We start from the raw sequence: 15,929 nt of genomic DNA, 5'->3' as shown, positions 1-15,929 counted from the left end.
CTAGCTCTCCACTTTCTCGTAATTCTTTTAATAGTTTTGGGTTTTTGGTTTCTTGTTTTTTCCAATGCAGTCTTTTGCTTTTCCAAGAATACAGATTGATGATAGAACTGGCAATTTCAACTAAGAAGCAACTCCAATTGTCCTTCACGTCTGTATTCCCCAGCCTTCTAATCTAGCTGGTTTCTCTTAATAGTTCCTTTAGTTTAATCAAGGCACCCAGCTGACATTAAGCCCTCAAAATATGTCTGACTATATATTTTGAGGGCAATGCCACTTTAAGTAGCCCTAGGCTCAGCTGTTTGATCCCACTTTTGAACCGCCCCTTCAGTAGTGCTGGAATAAGTATTTATGGGACAAAATAGCAAACATAGCCAAAAACAGAACTAGGTTAAAAGTAACCGCTGTTACAGGTTTGTTTGTTTGGTTTTTTTTAATTGATCAGTTCATTAGTCTGTTCTCTATGCACCTATGCCAACAGTTATACCGGCACAAATAGGATGATAGTGGAGGACTGGTACAAGAAGCCAGAGACTGGAGCGTTTGTAGTGGCACTGCCATCTAAACCCATATACAAAATACACCTTCAGGTTTTTATTTCTGCTTACAATGACACTCGAACACTTGATTTTTTTTTTTTTTTTTTTTAGGGCCTGCAATTCTAAAATTGTCTTATTCAAAACAAATTTTGAAGCAGTATCACATCATGTTTCTTTAATATCTATTAAGCTTTCACACAGATAAGAGTGCTGACAGCATAAGACTGCAGTGGTTGTAAGGAATTTCTCATTCAGCAAACCTCAATATGGAAGGGGAGATGGACAGGACTAGAAAGGCTACAGTAGTAGCAGCAGCTGTTAGAACAGCACTGGCCAGGAGGTCAGAAGATCCCAATCCAGCATACACACTACAGAGAACTAACATTTCTGAGTAAAAATATTTCATTCCTGTTCAAATTAGGGTGGCACCCATCTTTTGGGCCTTCGGTTCCTGTAACAATAGAATTTGCTTAGGACAGGATGACACTCACCTTCCTCACTGAGCAAAGTGATAAAATGGATTATATCTCCCATATAGCTACATCATATCCCCCAGAAACTGATACAGAGTACTGCTGCTTACAGTCCTACACAGAGATACGTTCCATTTGTTATGTTTAACATCCCAGCAGCTACAAGAGTGTCACGGAGTTACTCTTTGCAGAAGATGTGTTCCACAAATTATGTCAGGCTACCCTAAATCAGCAAATTCAAAAGAAAGAGTCTGTTCTTTTCCCTTTTTATTCTTGGATGGGGCCTTAAAAGAATCAGTGGTCTCTAGCTAGCATTATTGCCTCACCCAAAATGAGAATGTACACCAGCACAGGAAATGGGAAATCAGATACTACTGCAGCGGATATCAGAGCTGTTATTCTGCCAAGATCAGTATTTGTGACATGAATATGGAGAGGCTGAAGTGAGGTCAAACATTCCTTCATCAAAGCCACTGGCAGACTGAACAGTACACAAGGCTCAAACTTGCCCAGCTGGGAGTGCTGCACTCTGAGACCAGGAGGAAAACACAAAAGCTTTAAAGCAACACTCCAACAAGATATGGCATCTCACATCGCCCTTAAGAATTGCCTAAGTAACAAAACACACAAATCAGAACACTCTCTAGTAACTATCACAGCATAGAGACAGCGCTGCCCTGGAATAAAACAACTGGTGCATCCCCAGACACATGGCAAGGCAAGTTCTCCTAAACCACTTGAGTGACAGAAAAAGGCACAAAGACATCAAAGTATGCAGTACCTCAGCACCTGGCTATAAACCTTAAGGGCTTCTTTTCTGAAGAAGGTAAGGTTAAGACACTTGGGCAAGGCCTCAATACATTTTGTCTAAGTTAGCACAAACGGCCAGGATGTCTACTCTGGGATCCAATGATGGGGTGGGGGGAGTAAGGGGGCAGATGGTGCACCCCAGGCAATCATGTTGTGTGCCATGGCATACGAGGTCAATCACTGTCATTTCATTAGATTCACAGTCAGTCTTGAAGCTGAGTTGTCTTCCTTCCTCCATTCCTGCAGTAAGAAAGGATTAAAATGTTAAGGCCTATGGTGTATGGTAAAACCAGAAAGGGTTAAAAAAAAAAGTCATCCAAAAAGAAATGAAAATAATTTTTAAAATTGCGGATTCCCAAAGAAATGACACCATTTTGCCTCACAGGGAGAAACAAATGTGAGATGCTCCCTGAAAAGCAGTAATATTATGCACTATAGAACTGCTGTTGAGAAATATCAAGACACAGAAATATATAGAAATGACAGTTTTCTGGAATTATTTCAAGAGAAGTTTTGGGGAAATTTGAAAGTTAAATTTTTTCCAAATGGAGTTTTTTTTTTTTTCCTTTAAACTTCTGTATCTTGCACATCATATTACTAAATTATGGTTTAAAAAAACCCATGACTATTATATTGCAGAAGTAAACTTGGATGTTTAAAGACAAATACCTTTGTATGAAATATTTCTATACTACATTTGTATATGGAATAACATACGTGATTATATAACATACACATTAGTACATATAATTTAGTGATATAAATATACATACATTATAAATATAAAAAATATAGTCTACACATGTTTTAATATACACATAAGCAAACAGGAATATATGTATATATAGAGTAAATGTATATATAAGCGCACATGGATACTGTGTCTCTTAAAAGATGCAAAGGAGAATTAATGGTCTGGGACAAATAGGTGAAGTAAGCTACAGAGTCACAAAAAATGGTTTCATCCCAAATTTTACAAGTCTGGTTTGACAGAGACCAAAACCATTTGTACTGTGACTTAGAGAAGTACACAGGCTTACTTACCACAGCCTTACGTAGGCTGTAATACAGCCTTGAAATTCTGCAAGGGTGAGTGCACAATCCTTCCATCACACCTGAGCTGGCGCCTACAGAAGTCTATGAAAAGGAAGCAGCTCAGCCCTGTTTATACTGACTCCACGCTGCTTCTATGCCAAATAATTTCTGCTTTACTCTCCTTTGGGATTTTTTTTGTAGCATGCACAGGCTGGACTTGGGACAGATTCTGTCCCAACACATTCAAACAGAATTTCAGTTAAAATAAATTTTAAAAGTCCACTGATAGATACTCAAAGAATTCAGGAAGCCCCAGATCCATTTTTGTTAAACTCAGTGAATGAAGTTTCCTATAAGTTCTAGCTTAAGTTGCAAGCACCCTCTTTAATCAGCACTCCAGCTATGGTGCTGCAGGAAGGGAAAAAAAAAAATCGATTTTGAGAAGTTTAACATTCACAGCATTATATACGATATGTACTAGTCAAACTAAAAAACCCTGCATTTTAACTGCTCCAGATTTAGTTTAAATTAATTTTATTACCAAAAAAATTTGCCAATGTAATGTTAGTAGAACTAAATTCTGACAAACTAAATTCAGATTACCATTTTGCTAAATTCACTGCTTCTACACATAAATACAAAAAAAGTAGTATATCAGGGAGCAAAGAGAAGCATCTACTGCTCACCTTAATTCATTTGTATTTGTGACAAACATGTAAAATGTAACCCCTATCATGATGCTTTTTCTTTTAGCCTCCTGCTAGCATCAAGTGATGAAAGCAGAAGGCTGCATAAAGCCACACAAAAAAAAAAGTAGCAAAAGAAGAGGGAATATTATGGGACTAGGCAGGGCCCATCTGACATCCAACCGCTGTGCATGCTGGGGGAGCACGAGGGGAACGAAGAAGGGAGAGTGTCCAGGCTCATGTGCTTTCCTTAAATAGCTTTTCCTACCACCACTGTTGGAGATAGAATCCTGAGCTCAATGTACCATTAATGTGACCCAGGAGGACATTCCTTAATATTAGTATTTTCTACAGCACATATATATATATATATATATATATTTTTTTTTTTTAAACAGAATCAGAATTGAGGCAAGATATAGGGGGAGGCAGCTGTGCTTCCCTTTACAAGAAGGGAATATCACATTTTACAAGCAGGTACAGAAAAAATAAAAACAAAAACCTCAAAAGAACCATAGGGCTTTTTTCCCAGTTTGTTTCCTGAAGTACCAGTAACTTGGATTTCAGTACAGTAACTCCTTTATTTCAAAATAGTCTGGAAATTAAGTATGTGAAATTTAATAGTAGGAAGCCCCAACAGACCGCACATTAGGGTAAGTGCTTTGTAAAAGAGTCCAAGGACAGGGAGTCCATGGGGAATCCTGCAAAAAGAACATCCATTCATGAGTTAATATGTCTAGTCTAGTGTGTTTTTGTGTTTTGGTTTTTTTTTTTTTTTTTTTTGCTTTTGAATAAAACTGCCCTTTCTGAGCGGGTCCAAACCTTCACTTGGGCATATTTTGTTATGAAGCTTTCTGGTTGTTAAGATATCTTCTCTTTATGATTTTTCATTTCAGAAGAGCAGAAAAATATAAAGCTTGTGAGAATGAACCTATGGAAAAGGACTCACTCAGGACTAATATCCAATAGGCAGAACAACATGGAAAGTGGGCCTCGCTCCATCCAAAAAAAGAAACCATGAGAGATCCAAAATTCTACACTGTTGATTAAATATTTCTGATTATGATGGATGTTTCACATTCAATAATCTCGTTATACTGGTAGTAACAGAAAACGTTGATTTCTGCTCTTCACCAATTCAGCACAGTATGTGACTCCAACTTGAACAGTGCTGTACTGAGCAATTTCCATAACAGGAGAAAATAAGTTATCTGCAAAACTGGTTTTCCACAGCATCAAGATGCCTGATCTGACTTGGCACTGCCTCACATCATATGCTATCATACATGATGCACTATATATATAATTTTTTCCCCAACATTCCTTTTCTCTGCTAAAGGCACTAAGAGTTCAGCAACAAATCTGAGCTAAAGTCTCAAAGGTATGATAATTATGCCAGCTCAAAGACAGAAGAATGATTTCTGTGACTAAAGAACATAGCAAGGCACCTCCTGAAACTCAACAGGAGCTGACAACATCAACATATAGTAAAACGTTGCGCTGGTAAAGTAACAAGGGACTATTACTGTGACATTTTAATGCAATCTGTTTAAAAACAATAGTATATTACAATAGCTTTCCTCTGACTAAAAGGACACAGTTTCATGAGCATTTCTTAAAAAGGTCACTTATACAACCCTTCCCAAGCCAGTCAAAACATGGTGTCTATCTTGCCTTAAATCGTCAGAACTGAAATGTGAAAAGAGAAACTAAAATGCTCTGCTGGATGTGTGAAGGATTTCTTGTTTTCGAGAACTCTCTTCAAAAGTTTCAAATCAGATTTATGAGTAGAAGTGGGGGGGGGGGTTCTGTTTGTTTTTGTTTTTTTTTTTTTTTAAATCAGGATAAACACCATCATAAGATAGAAAAGAATAACATTTTTCCTGAGAAACAAAAGAAGTCATGTGCCTTATTTTAATTCCATCTTTCTAATAATGTTAGAAGTAATATAATCTCTAGGGGTGTAAACTTGATTAGCCTATCATGAATACAGTTCAGATTCTTCTGAAATAATGTCAAATCCCAAACTGCACAATAATTCAATTCCTGTAGAAAAAATTTGATTAATTAAGTAAAAGTCTAATTCTAATTTGAACTACATCAACTCTCATCATGAATCATTCAGAAATACTATGAGTATGTTCCGAACAAGTACTTAAAAAGAGTAATGGGCATGTGGCAAAAATAATAAAAATCCTTTGCACTATTGACAGATAATTTCTTTCCATTATTAAAACTAGCATAAAATGTCTAAGCGTTATTTCATTTAATTTTGAAAATAACATAGAAAACAATGTTCATAGTTCCATCTACAGGATTCTACAAAACTGCTACTTCATTCATCAAATCTTTGAACTGTTTCAATATCAGAATTCCTATTTTTCGATTTGCTTAAAAATCACTGCAGAGAATTTCCAAGCACTTGAATTGCAACACAACCAAAATATGGACTTGGTACATTCTTGCAATTATTTCTAAAATAAGTTAGTTTACATAAGTACTCTCAAAAATAACACAATGGGATTCAACTTCATTTTAGACATTTGGAAAGCAGTGTCATACTTTATTTAAAATAAACCCATGTAAAAACAAAGTTTAAATGAAAATGGTACCTGAAAAATAAATTATTTGATATAAAACAAATCAATAACTTAAAAACACACTAAATATACAAAATGTTTAACCATATACTGTACAGTATGGAAAACAATTGATAAAACCTTCTGTCCCACAAACAGATTAATTTATAAACAAAAGATTACATAAGTTAAGGGAAATTAAATCAACAAAAAGACTGGAAGTACAGTATTATTCAAAGTTACTGGTCAAATAAAGGTTTATCCCAACTTATGTTTCAAATGTCTCAAGTCATTTTCTTCTCAATGACCAAGTGAAAAAGTTCAGCTGTATCACTGAAAAGTTGCTCAAAATATTTAAAAGTAATGAACAATAATTACTATGAGAATAAAGGTTCTAAAATGTGAACACAGTAGCAAGTTTTCAAGGTTCCAGGTGGCAGTTCTACTTTTACTGAATTTCCATCATTATCAACAGAAAAATTTAGTGCTGAAAATTCCACTCAACAGAAAAATATCTCTAGTTAAAACTTTGTAAGTCTTTTACCAAGTGTGATATATAACAGATAACTGCAGCAAGACTGAAGAAAACAATAACAGGTTTTAAAGTCAAAGCCACTCACTGGATGTTGCATTTTGCCTCAGAGATCATAAAGGCTTTACCTATTTGTTTGGTTTTGTTTTTTTTTTTTAAATCATGCAGAAGGAGAAAGCAACACCTATGAGTTTATTTAGTTTTACTACTTAGGATTACTACAAAAAAGCACACAAAAATTAAGTTGTACCTGATTAAACTAAGAGTACACACTTTTAGAAATTAACTGCAAATTTTCATTTCTGCACTGGCTGTGTCATGGAGATGTACATTACACAGGTACCAACTCTTACTTGCAAGAGTGAGGTAATAGTGTCCCTTTTTATGAAATTCATTTTCCTTTATTATGAAGTAGAAATCCAGTAAGGTATAATAAACATATAAAACAGAGCCTAGCCTTTTGATCAACTTATTTATCAGTTCTATTGTGTTGAGTATTCAACATTGACAAGAAGTGCAGAGCTACATTAGAGGAACTTGCCTAGGGCACAGAATAAGATTCTTCTGCTTCCAAATATAGAGATTAAATTACTTACAGTGACAAATTCAGTTTGGGGGGGGGGGGAGGAGGAGGACACGACACAGCTCCACTAAGGGTGCTGAAAGGGAGCTGTGTTTACTTACACCAAACATGAATTTGGTCCCTTCACTCTAAAGCTATTCTTAGGAGCCTAAAAGTAGAAATGTTACAATAAGGTGCTTCATTGATAGTGTTACAAAGAACAAAATTTCCCCAGTTTGGAAGTCAAAAACATAGTAACCTTATCATAGAGGTAGCATTAGGACAAACAGCTCTGTATTTGACTTTTGTGATTAAACCATGAGATCACCACCAGTAGTTCACAAACAGCTGTATGTTAGAAAAAAGTTCCCACAAATCCTAGCATTTTGTAGGTAAATATGAGAAAACCTAATTTCAATAAACAGGAGATTTTATTGTTAGACCTGTTCATTTTGTTAGAAAAGTATATTCGGGCATATTCTCAAAGGTGAGTGTTTTTTTTTTTTAAAGCACACATGTAACTACAAACTATCCAAAAGTAACTTCAGTTATTCCAGTTTAGAATACTGAAAAAAGTCTCTTTTGAAATATTTGAAGAATCACTACAAAATTGCTTTTACTCAGAATATTAAACACCACAAAATTATAATAATTGTTTAAAGACCTTAGAACTATTCATCTTCAAAACTTAACACTCAAAATATTGGATAACCTTTCCAATTATTTAATCATTTTAGTTTAAACTGTGGAACATTCTTTCTATAGATGTAACTATACCAATTTATTTCAAGACTTTGAATTGCTTTCTATAAACATTACTACAATGTTCAATACTCCTAGAAATATAGAGGGTCTCTCCAAACTGAGGAGCAAAAGACACTGAAATCCTTTGGTCATCTGCAAGAATGTAAATGACCATAAACTGAACAACTGCTATTCACTGCAGTGAGAAACGCATCCTATTTTAGTGACCTGGATACCTCTGAGTTTTCAGTGGTTTTCATGCTATCATGATACAGATGTATTGAAAAAACATGACCAACCAAAGGGAAGGAAAAGGACACGTGGACATACATTGCTATGGGGACACTGCTCAGCACAGTGATTTCTCCTGACTTCTCCTTCCACCCTAAAAGATGGCTCAAGTCCTTCACAGTCCCAAACCTAGAGCAGCAGCGAAGGGGTTGTCACAAGCTCAGCACAGGAGGCAACGTAACAGCTGCGTTGACTCAGTTCCCCTCCCTCCACACAGAAGAGGGGAGCACAGAATCTTAAGTAAGCCGGACTTTATGGTGAAGTAGCTTGAAGGACAAAATAAATTCAACACTTTAGTGCAGAGACACCATCTAAAAGAGAATCATAGGAGAACAAACTAAAAACACTAGGCTGCTTTGATTCGGCTGACACTTATAGCTTTTTTGATGTTGTTGCTGTCTCCTCAAGTGAGTGAATTGTATTTTCCTTTGCCAGCTTACACAAAGTACAAAGCAACATTACAATTTCCTTTTCTGTATTAATTGTGAAATCTCCCTACATGCAAGTGGTTAACAGGTTAAAGGTTTAAATGATGAACAGGTTTGTGACTAGCTTTCTGCACAGGGGTCGCTTCCATTCATAGTGGAAAGATGGGACTGGAAAAGATCAAGTTTGAATAAAGCCGTCAAGGAATTTTGACAATATTCAAATTTTTGCCATACTAAAAATATATATATATTTTAAATTCTGTACAACATAACTAAAGCCCAGAATATCTGCAGAGAAGTTTGGAGAGGGGCTTCAACCATGATTAGGACAGTTTCACTATTAACTGCACATTGTCTCATTTTAGAGTGAAACTCCACAGCCTTGCAAAGAAATGCAAAGACTCCTCTTGTGGCATTTGGGAAGCAGTCCCATAAAAAGCATGTTTAGCAGCCATGCTCTGGCCTGGTAAGAGCCTGGTAAGTGCCAGATACAGCAAGTGTTTGAAAAAAAGTGAAAAAATGGATAGATACAAAGTAAAACAAAAGCTGGGGAGAAATATCATATATAGAACTTCTCTTTCAAAAAAAAAGACCAAGAGAAAAGAAAGGTATTCTAAAACCAAAGGTGACAAAGCAATAATTAAAATACCAGTGATTCAACAGCTGGTAAAATTTCCAGAGGTCCTGAAAAGGTAATTGGATTAGTATCCAAAGTCCAGAAAGGGTGTTCAAGTCCAGAGGTACGATCCTGCTCGCATGTAGTAAGCCTTTATATTGCCAGAAAAGCCAAGGCTCAAGCCAAGGCTCAGTGATCTGCAAAGCACTTTACAATCCAGAAGGCTCACTTCTAGTCAAGTGAAAAATCATTCTGACTCAAGCTTGGAACAAGCCACAAAAAAAAGCAAGCTACAGAGCAAAGGCAAGTTTTTGCAGAAACAATAACCATCCACATCCAAAACCAGTTGCTTAGAGCAATGTGGGAACAACTAAGTTTTGAACACAAACAGGTCCATTTGGAAACACACACAAGCTTAAGTGGGAGAGTAGTATCACTGATACTCCCCTTTGTATGCTCAATTGGCAGTCCTCCCATATTGAGGCTACTACCTTGACCATAAACAGGCCAATGAAAAAAATTCCTTTAAATTCCTTTTAAACCTCTTATTTCATCATCATACCTGTCAGCCTGATCAGAACACGCACAAGGAAATGGTGTCGCTTATAGACTGCAGGTCTGTGAAATCCAGATTAACCCCTTCAGAAACTCTGGCACAAAGTACATGTACAGTCCTCTGAGACACCATAATTCTTTGACATCTACACACAAAACACTACAATAGCAGCATGGCCGTAGCTATGTATTTTCATCCAAAATTATTGGAATAAGGACTGACCCCTCAATAGCAAGAAACTGGAGGTGTTCGGCAATGCTTCTAACATTTAAAAGGACTCAAAAACACTCTGACAGCAGCTGCTCTCTAGCACATCTCCAGCATAGACCATCAAATCCAGTCCTTTCAAATCTGGTCTGATCATAATGTTGTAATCCAGCAGTCAAAACTTTCTAGTATGTTCTACTTCATTGAATCTATTATGTCTAAGGAGAAAAGTAACAGACATTTGGTTTGAAATAGGCCTTTTATATGACAAAAATCTTGAAGCTGTAAGCAATAACTAAGATGGAAGTACCACCTGAAAGGAAATAATATCATCATGAAATCAAAGGATGAAATTGGTGGACACATTCTGCTTTTTTCTGGATTCCCTGAGGATCAAGAGGTCAAAATAACACTGGAAATACCGAAGTTCAAGGTAGACCTTAAGAGAACCATATGCTGGATGACTTGCTAAGGAAGTATAAATTGTTCACATCTTTCAAGCAGAAAAAGTGTTGATGAATTTCTTTTTATTAGAATTTAGCTTCTATCCTCAACCTTTTGGTCTTTATTAGTAGTATGGGTGGGGTACTGTTTAGGAACAAAGGCATCATCAACATATGAACAATTCTGTCTTGATTTCAGGAGCAGGTAAGTGGCACTATTGTGACAGAAGAGGGCTTCTGCTATTTATGCCAAGTGTTTATTGACTCTTAGAACGAGAGCAATGAACAAAACATACAACACTTCTTCCAGCCTCAGCTCTCGATGACTTACTAGCGTATTTTTTCCCCCTCTCCTTTTCCTGACTCAAGGAGCAGCGCCTCGCTCACGTGAACAGCCCCTGTTAACTGTTTTCAGAGCAACCATCTAAGGAAGCCTGAATCAGATGTTTAACAACATCTTCATACCACTGATGAAAACATGTGCTGCAAAGCAAAGAATAAAAGATGGAAAATGGAGAAGCAAAGACAACTCTGATGCCAAAAAGGCCCTCAAGACCAGTTTAAAAATGAACAAGTGAAGTGACAGTGAGTTCACTTTGGTGAGCTGCTGATATGGCTGCCCTAGCCAGCGTGCTTTTAATGGTTATTGACATAAAGTCCTATTTAGGGTGCCATTCACTGGAAGTCTGGACCCCAATCTAAAGCAGCAGCTCCCATTTAGTTAGAAGATTAGTCTTGCATGAAACAAAGCAAGAGAATTACAGGAAATTGGAAATCATTGCAGATTCATTCTAGTGGAATGGTCAAGTTCAGAAAGAGAAGCAATGGGACAGGGTAAGAGCACTTCTCTTACACTACTCAGTTTTCACATGGGAGAAGTCCCAATAACGCCTCTGAATCTCTCACTGGACACCAGAAAAGAAGGATTCATTGGAAGTGATAAATGAACAATGATAACATGGTGGAAACATCAGAAGGACACTTGTTTATAAAGTGGCTGGCAGACGGTTCACTTTTTTCCAGTAAGAGCTACTGTTACAGAAAACACCACTACATCACCTCTCAGGCTGGCTGTGCTTCTCAAAAGAAGATTAAGTGAATAAGACTGGCAAAAAATGCAGGGTTGAATATATTAACATCAGAAAAACACTTAAATTCACTGCACATGAGCTCAAGACCAGTGGGAGGCTGCACACAGTGCCAGGGCCCATCTGTACTGTTACGGAGACTCCCATTTATGCCATCAACAGTTCCAGGAATATCAGCAATATCCTAGACAGTCCTGGAGGCACTTAATGGAGATGGGCAGATAGTTCAGCTACTCTCAACTGCTGCGCACAGAGATGCTGAGGCAGACAGAGCTCTCTGGGCAGCATAAGACTGCAGCTCCCATTGCACGAAGAAGAGAAATGATGGCTATCACAAGGCAAGGTCACCTAGGGATGGAAGTGATGCTAACTTTCTGTATGGAAGAGCCTCTGGAAATCGGAAATTAAAATTTAATTGCTCGCTGGATCTTTGGGACTGGCAGAGGTTCACTCAAAAAAGAAACGCTGCAATGTAACTGACCCAATTTTTGCATTTGCTCTCACTTCTGGCAACTGAGCATAGATAAGAAACATGAAAGTTGCCCAGGTCAAGCCTCTAATCAAGTATGGTATCCTTACATAGCCTTTATCTGATAAAGCAATCCTTTTCAGGCTTCCTACATAAGAACATCGGTAGGGTTAAACCGGCCTGTGGCACATAGAAGCTATGTGACAGATTTGTTCCAGAGTGCTTGTTTCACAAACTTTCTTCTACTCATCTGTCAAAGGAGTAACTTAAAACTTTTAAAGTGGAACTACAGTTCTTTAAAACACTCATTGAAAGCTGGACACTTTGTGCAATACTTAGCAAAAAAATAACAGAAAATAAAAAACAAAACAAAATTTGAGCAAAACAAAATCAAATTTAATGTTCTTAAATGCAAAAGTAAAAACAAACAAAAAACACAAAAAAGCAAAAGAAAATTAACAGAAACAGAACAACTCAAAGTTTCAAGGCAGTCTGCAGAAAACTTGGGGGATTAATCTTTAAATCTACAAATCAAAGGTTTTTTGTTAATATCTAACTTGCAAGAAGTAAGTACTTTTCTGCTGAGTGTTCAATAAGTAAAGCTAGTTGTCAAAACAAAATCCTATTAAAATAGAAAAATCTAGCACTCATTAGAAGGGATGCGAGAAATACAATGCTCAAATGTTTATAACTTTTTTCTTTACAAAATAGAACTACCAAAGGAATTCAAACTATAATGATCTTTGAAAATGAGTAAGTATCTTGCTGCATTATAATGTACCAGTAAGTAGTGCACCATGCATTAAATATTTGGACAGAAGAGATTCAGTTTGATAAAGTAGCAACATATATTCACACTTTTTTGGAGTTTCATTTTGACTCTGAAATCTTCCCGGAGTTTCTTTGAAACTCTTTGGTCCATTCCTATTACAAAGTGGGCTTTAAAAGTAATGTTTCTAAAACCTTTTAATTTGACAACTTGGCCACTGTTCAGCGTGCAACTTACCTCATCAATGGTGTTAAAAGTTATGCTGGCATGCTACTACTTACAAGACCTTGACTTTATAAAGCCTAATCCTCAACTATTATGTAGCAATGGATATTAATTGATAAGGCATTTTACTCTCAACTAAAACATTAGTATTTCTCAACTTTTCTTCCATACTATTGAGTCTGGGGTAGAGGAGAAGGTCAAGGGAAAGGGTAGGAAAAACAACAACATAAAACAAACAAGAAAACTAATGGATTCAGCCTGATAGTTTTAAAAAATTCCAGTTTTTGCAGACAACATTCAATGGAACAAATGTTAGTCTCATAAGTGAAAGCATGCTTCAATTTTACCACCATCCAGAGGGTCTAGTTAATGCAATCTACTTAAGATTTCAGGGGATTTTTAATATGTTTTAAATGAAATAACTTAAAGGAACTTAAAATTGGTCTAACATTGTGGGATTTCAAACATTTGAACATGTCAGTTGCATCCCAGAATATAAAACCTTTTTCACTTCTCATTTAGACTAAGACAAACACTTGTGAAAATTGGCGCAAAATGAGTTTTACACTAACAAAAATGTTTCAACTTCTGTCACTCAATTATCTATTCCATACAAAAAGCACGAGCAAGTTATTTGTGGGACTTGTTGGTTTTGAAGGAAACCTGTAAGATTTTGTCCCCCAGGCGGTAGCCATTAAGACTTGCTATGGCCATTGCAGCTTCTTCATAGTTTGTCATGGTCACAAAACCAAAACCTTTGCACTTGTTGGTGTTGAAATCTCGAATAACTTTCACATTGGTAACCGCACCAAAGGGGCCAAACATCTGCCAGAGGATTCCCTCATCAGCATCTTGACCAAGGTTGTAGATGAAGATACACCAGCCAGAAGATGCGTTTCCTGGAACATTTACACCAGAAAGCCCACTCATGTGATCTACACCCATAGGAGAGAACCTAGCAAATAAAAAGCACAATATTTCATGTAAAAGTTCAATTCAGTTAAACAAATTAACTTGAATGGGAAGCAACTGAGAATGAATATTTTCTACATGGACATCAAAATCGCCAGAAAGAAACGTTTCCCCATTCAAATTGACAATCAGATTGACAGCTGCCAGGAAAAAAAAAAGTTAAATATTCCAAGTACTTTTCTTTATCGATAGGGAACTATAATTAGAAATAGGTAGGCAACAGAACAGTTGCAAGGCAAGATTATATAATCACCATCACATGGGACACAGATCGATCTTTGAAACTCAGCTACACTGTTAAGATTGCTCCCTGGCATCAACACAGAATTATTTGAGTGCAGAGTAACAGAGACCTCCCTGCCCAGAGGCCCCTAGCTTGCTTCAAGCCACCCTCAGGCATCTCCCACTTACTTCTCTCAAGGAGTTTTCATCCAATATCCTCCTCATCCTGCATTGGGGACTCTTAAGTCAAAGGTTTGTTGTTTTCCTTTTTCTTTTTTTTTTGCAGGGAGTATTTTTGTGCCTTTTTTTTTTGGTGGAACAGAACGAAGCCAGCTCCCTTTTCCACCATACAGCAGCAGGTCCAGGCAAACACTCCCAGTACCACCAGGCTACTAAATCAACCACAGGCATGCTTAGCCTCAGCTACTAGGTAGCAAAGGAAATATTAGCACTTCCTCAGTAAAATCTCTGTAGCTAGGAAGCCCCATATCTCTACCTACAGAGGCTAAATTTTTGTTTATTTTGCCTTAAATGTGTGTTAAGCAGATATGCTAACAGCAGTAACCCTGAAATATAAAAATAGCAAAACACATTTCTGTATCCAGCTTTATAATTTAAGCAGGTGTGGTGATCTTTTTATTTTTACACTAACTTTATACTAGGAAAACTTATCCAACTTTACTGAAATAGGCTGTTTTTTAAAATCACCTACCCACTCTTCTCAAATCCAGCCTCCAGCAATAGCATCCCAGCAACATTTCTGATTAACAAAAGCCAGAAGTTTTCCTTATGTCTTGCTTTGCATTATTTGTTTTTCTCCTATACCCCACATTTCTAATTCCCCTTTAACCTTCTACTTCTGGTCTGTGTCCTAGAAATTCAAAGCTTTAGGAAATTCAAAGCTTTAGAATATTTTAATGTAATATTATGGTTGCACAGCTAAGCACTCAAAGATCAGGAAATGTGAAAGTTAAGGTTAAAAAACTCAATTTGATCCCTTGTGCTTATGTATTATTTAAAAAATGTGAGGTCACATGATTGTAGAAATATAATTATACTATACCAGGGGTTCCCAAACTGTGGTGTACCACTGGTGATATGCAAACCACTTAAAAGCGGTACACGGGCTGCTCTCTGCCAAGAACATGGCGGTGGCAGTTCCTGATTCTCTGCTGACCTGGAGAAAACAGGGAATGGATGTCTGGGCAGTGAACACTGCATTAAGCGCCAAACACTTCCCACTGTGACTTTTTCCTGCCCTGCCTAAAGCTAGGAGCTGCTCTTGTCTTTACATAGATGCGAGGGTTAAAGGTAAAACGTATCAGAAGGGAGGGGAGCATGGCTGCAGCAGCACACACATACACACAGGGAAGTCAGCCCACGTTCATTGGGGTACTTAGGTAAATGCACTCATACCAGAGAACCACTCTGTCCTCGTCTCCCCCACCCTAGGCTCTCTGGTGCTCCAAGAGAGCTCATCTCCCTGGACACCTGAGCTGATAAACCCTCTTGTACCGGAGGGGGGGGGGGGGGGGGAAGAGTCTGGTGGTAGAGACACCTTCCCCTCCATCGCACTCTGCCTGGAGTCAGCCAGAGCCTGGCTCAGCCAGGCTGGAGTCAGCCTGACTATGACACCAGCATTTGTAGAGCACAGTGCAGACACACCTGAGCTCATGCTGCACATAC

At 37.4% G+C, this 15,929-nt stretch overlaps 1 protein-coding gene across 10 annotated transcripts in view; it reads right to left on the bottom strand.

Annotated features, from left to right (window-relative positions):
- Nucleotides 1–4,297: 4,297 nt before the first annotated feature.
- The window catches only part of ELAVL1 (ELAV like RNA binding protein 1), a 56,745-nt gene continuing 45,113 nt past the window's right edge, over nucleotides 4,298–15,929 (bottom strand). For 5 of the 10 annotated variants that reach the window (XM_068920104.1, XM_068920103.1, XM_068920100.1 and 2 more), the window contains 2 exons: nucleotides 15,307–15,420; nucleotides 4,298–14,004 (listed from right to left, as the gene is read on the bottom strand). In XM_068920104.1, coding sequence (XP_068776205.1) covers nucleotides 13,680–14,004; nucleotides 15,307–15,420 — 439 coding nt within the window. In that variant the 3' untranslated portion in view covers nucleotides 4,298–13,679. The remainder of the gene's footprint in view (nucleotides 14,005–15,306; nucleotides 15,421–15,929) is intronic. The other 5 variants (XM_068920107.1, XM_068920109.1, XM_068920105.1 and 2 more) reach the window with 1 other exon arrangement.

The sequence above is a fragment of the Struthio camelus genome, chromosome 26 (genome assembly GCF_040807025.1).
Source record: "Struthio camelus isolate bStrCam1 chromosome 26, bStrCam1.hap1, whole genome shotgun sequence".
Taxonomy (NCBI): Eukaryota; Metazoa; Chordata; class Aves; order Struthioniformes; family Struthionidae; genus Struthio; species Struthio camelus.
The sequence above is the reverse complement of the archived record's forward strand: the minus strand, read 5'-3'. Positions and strand labels throughout refer to the sequence as shown.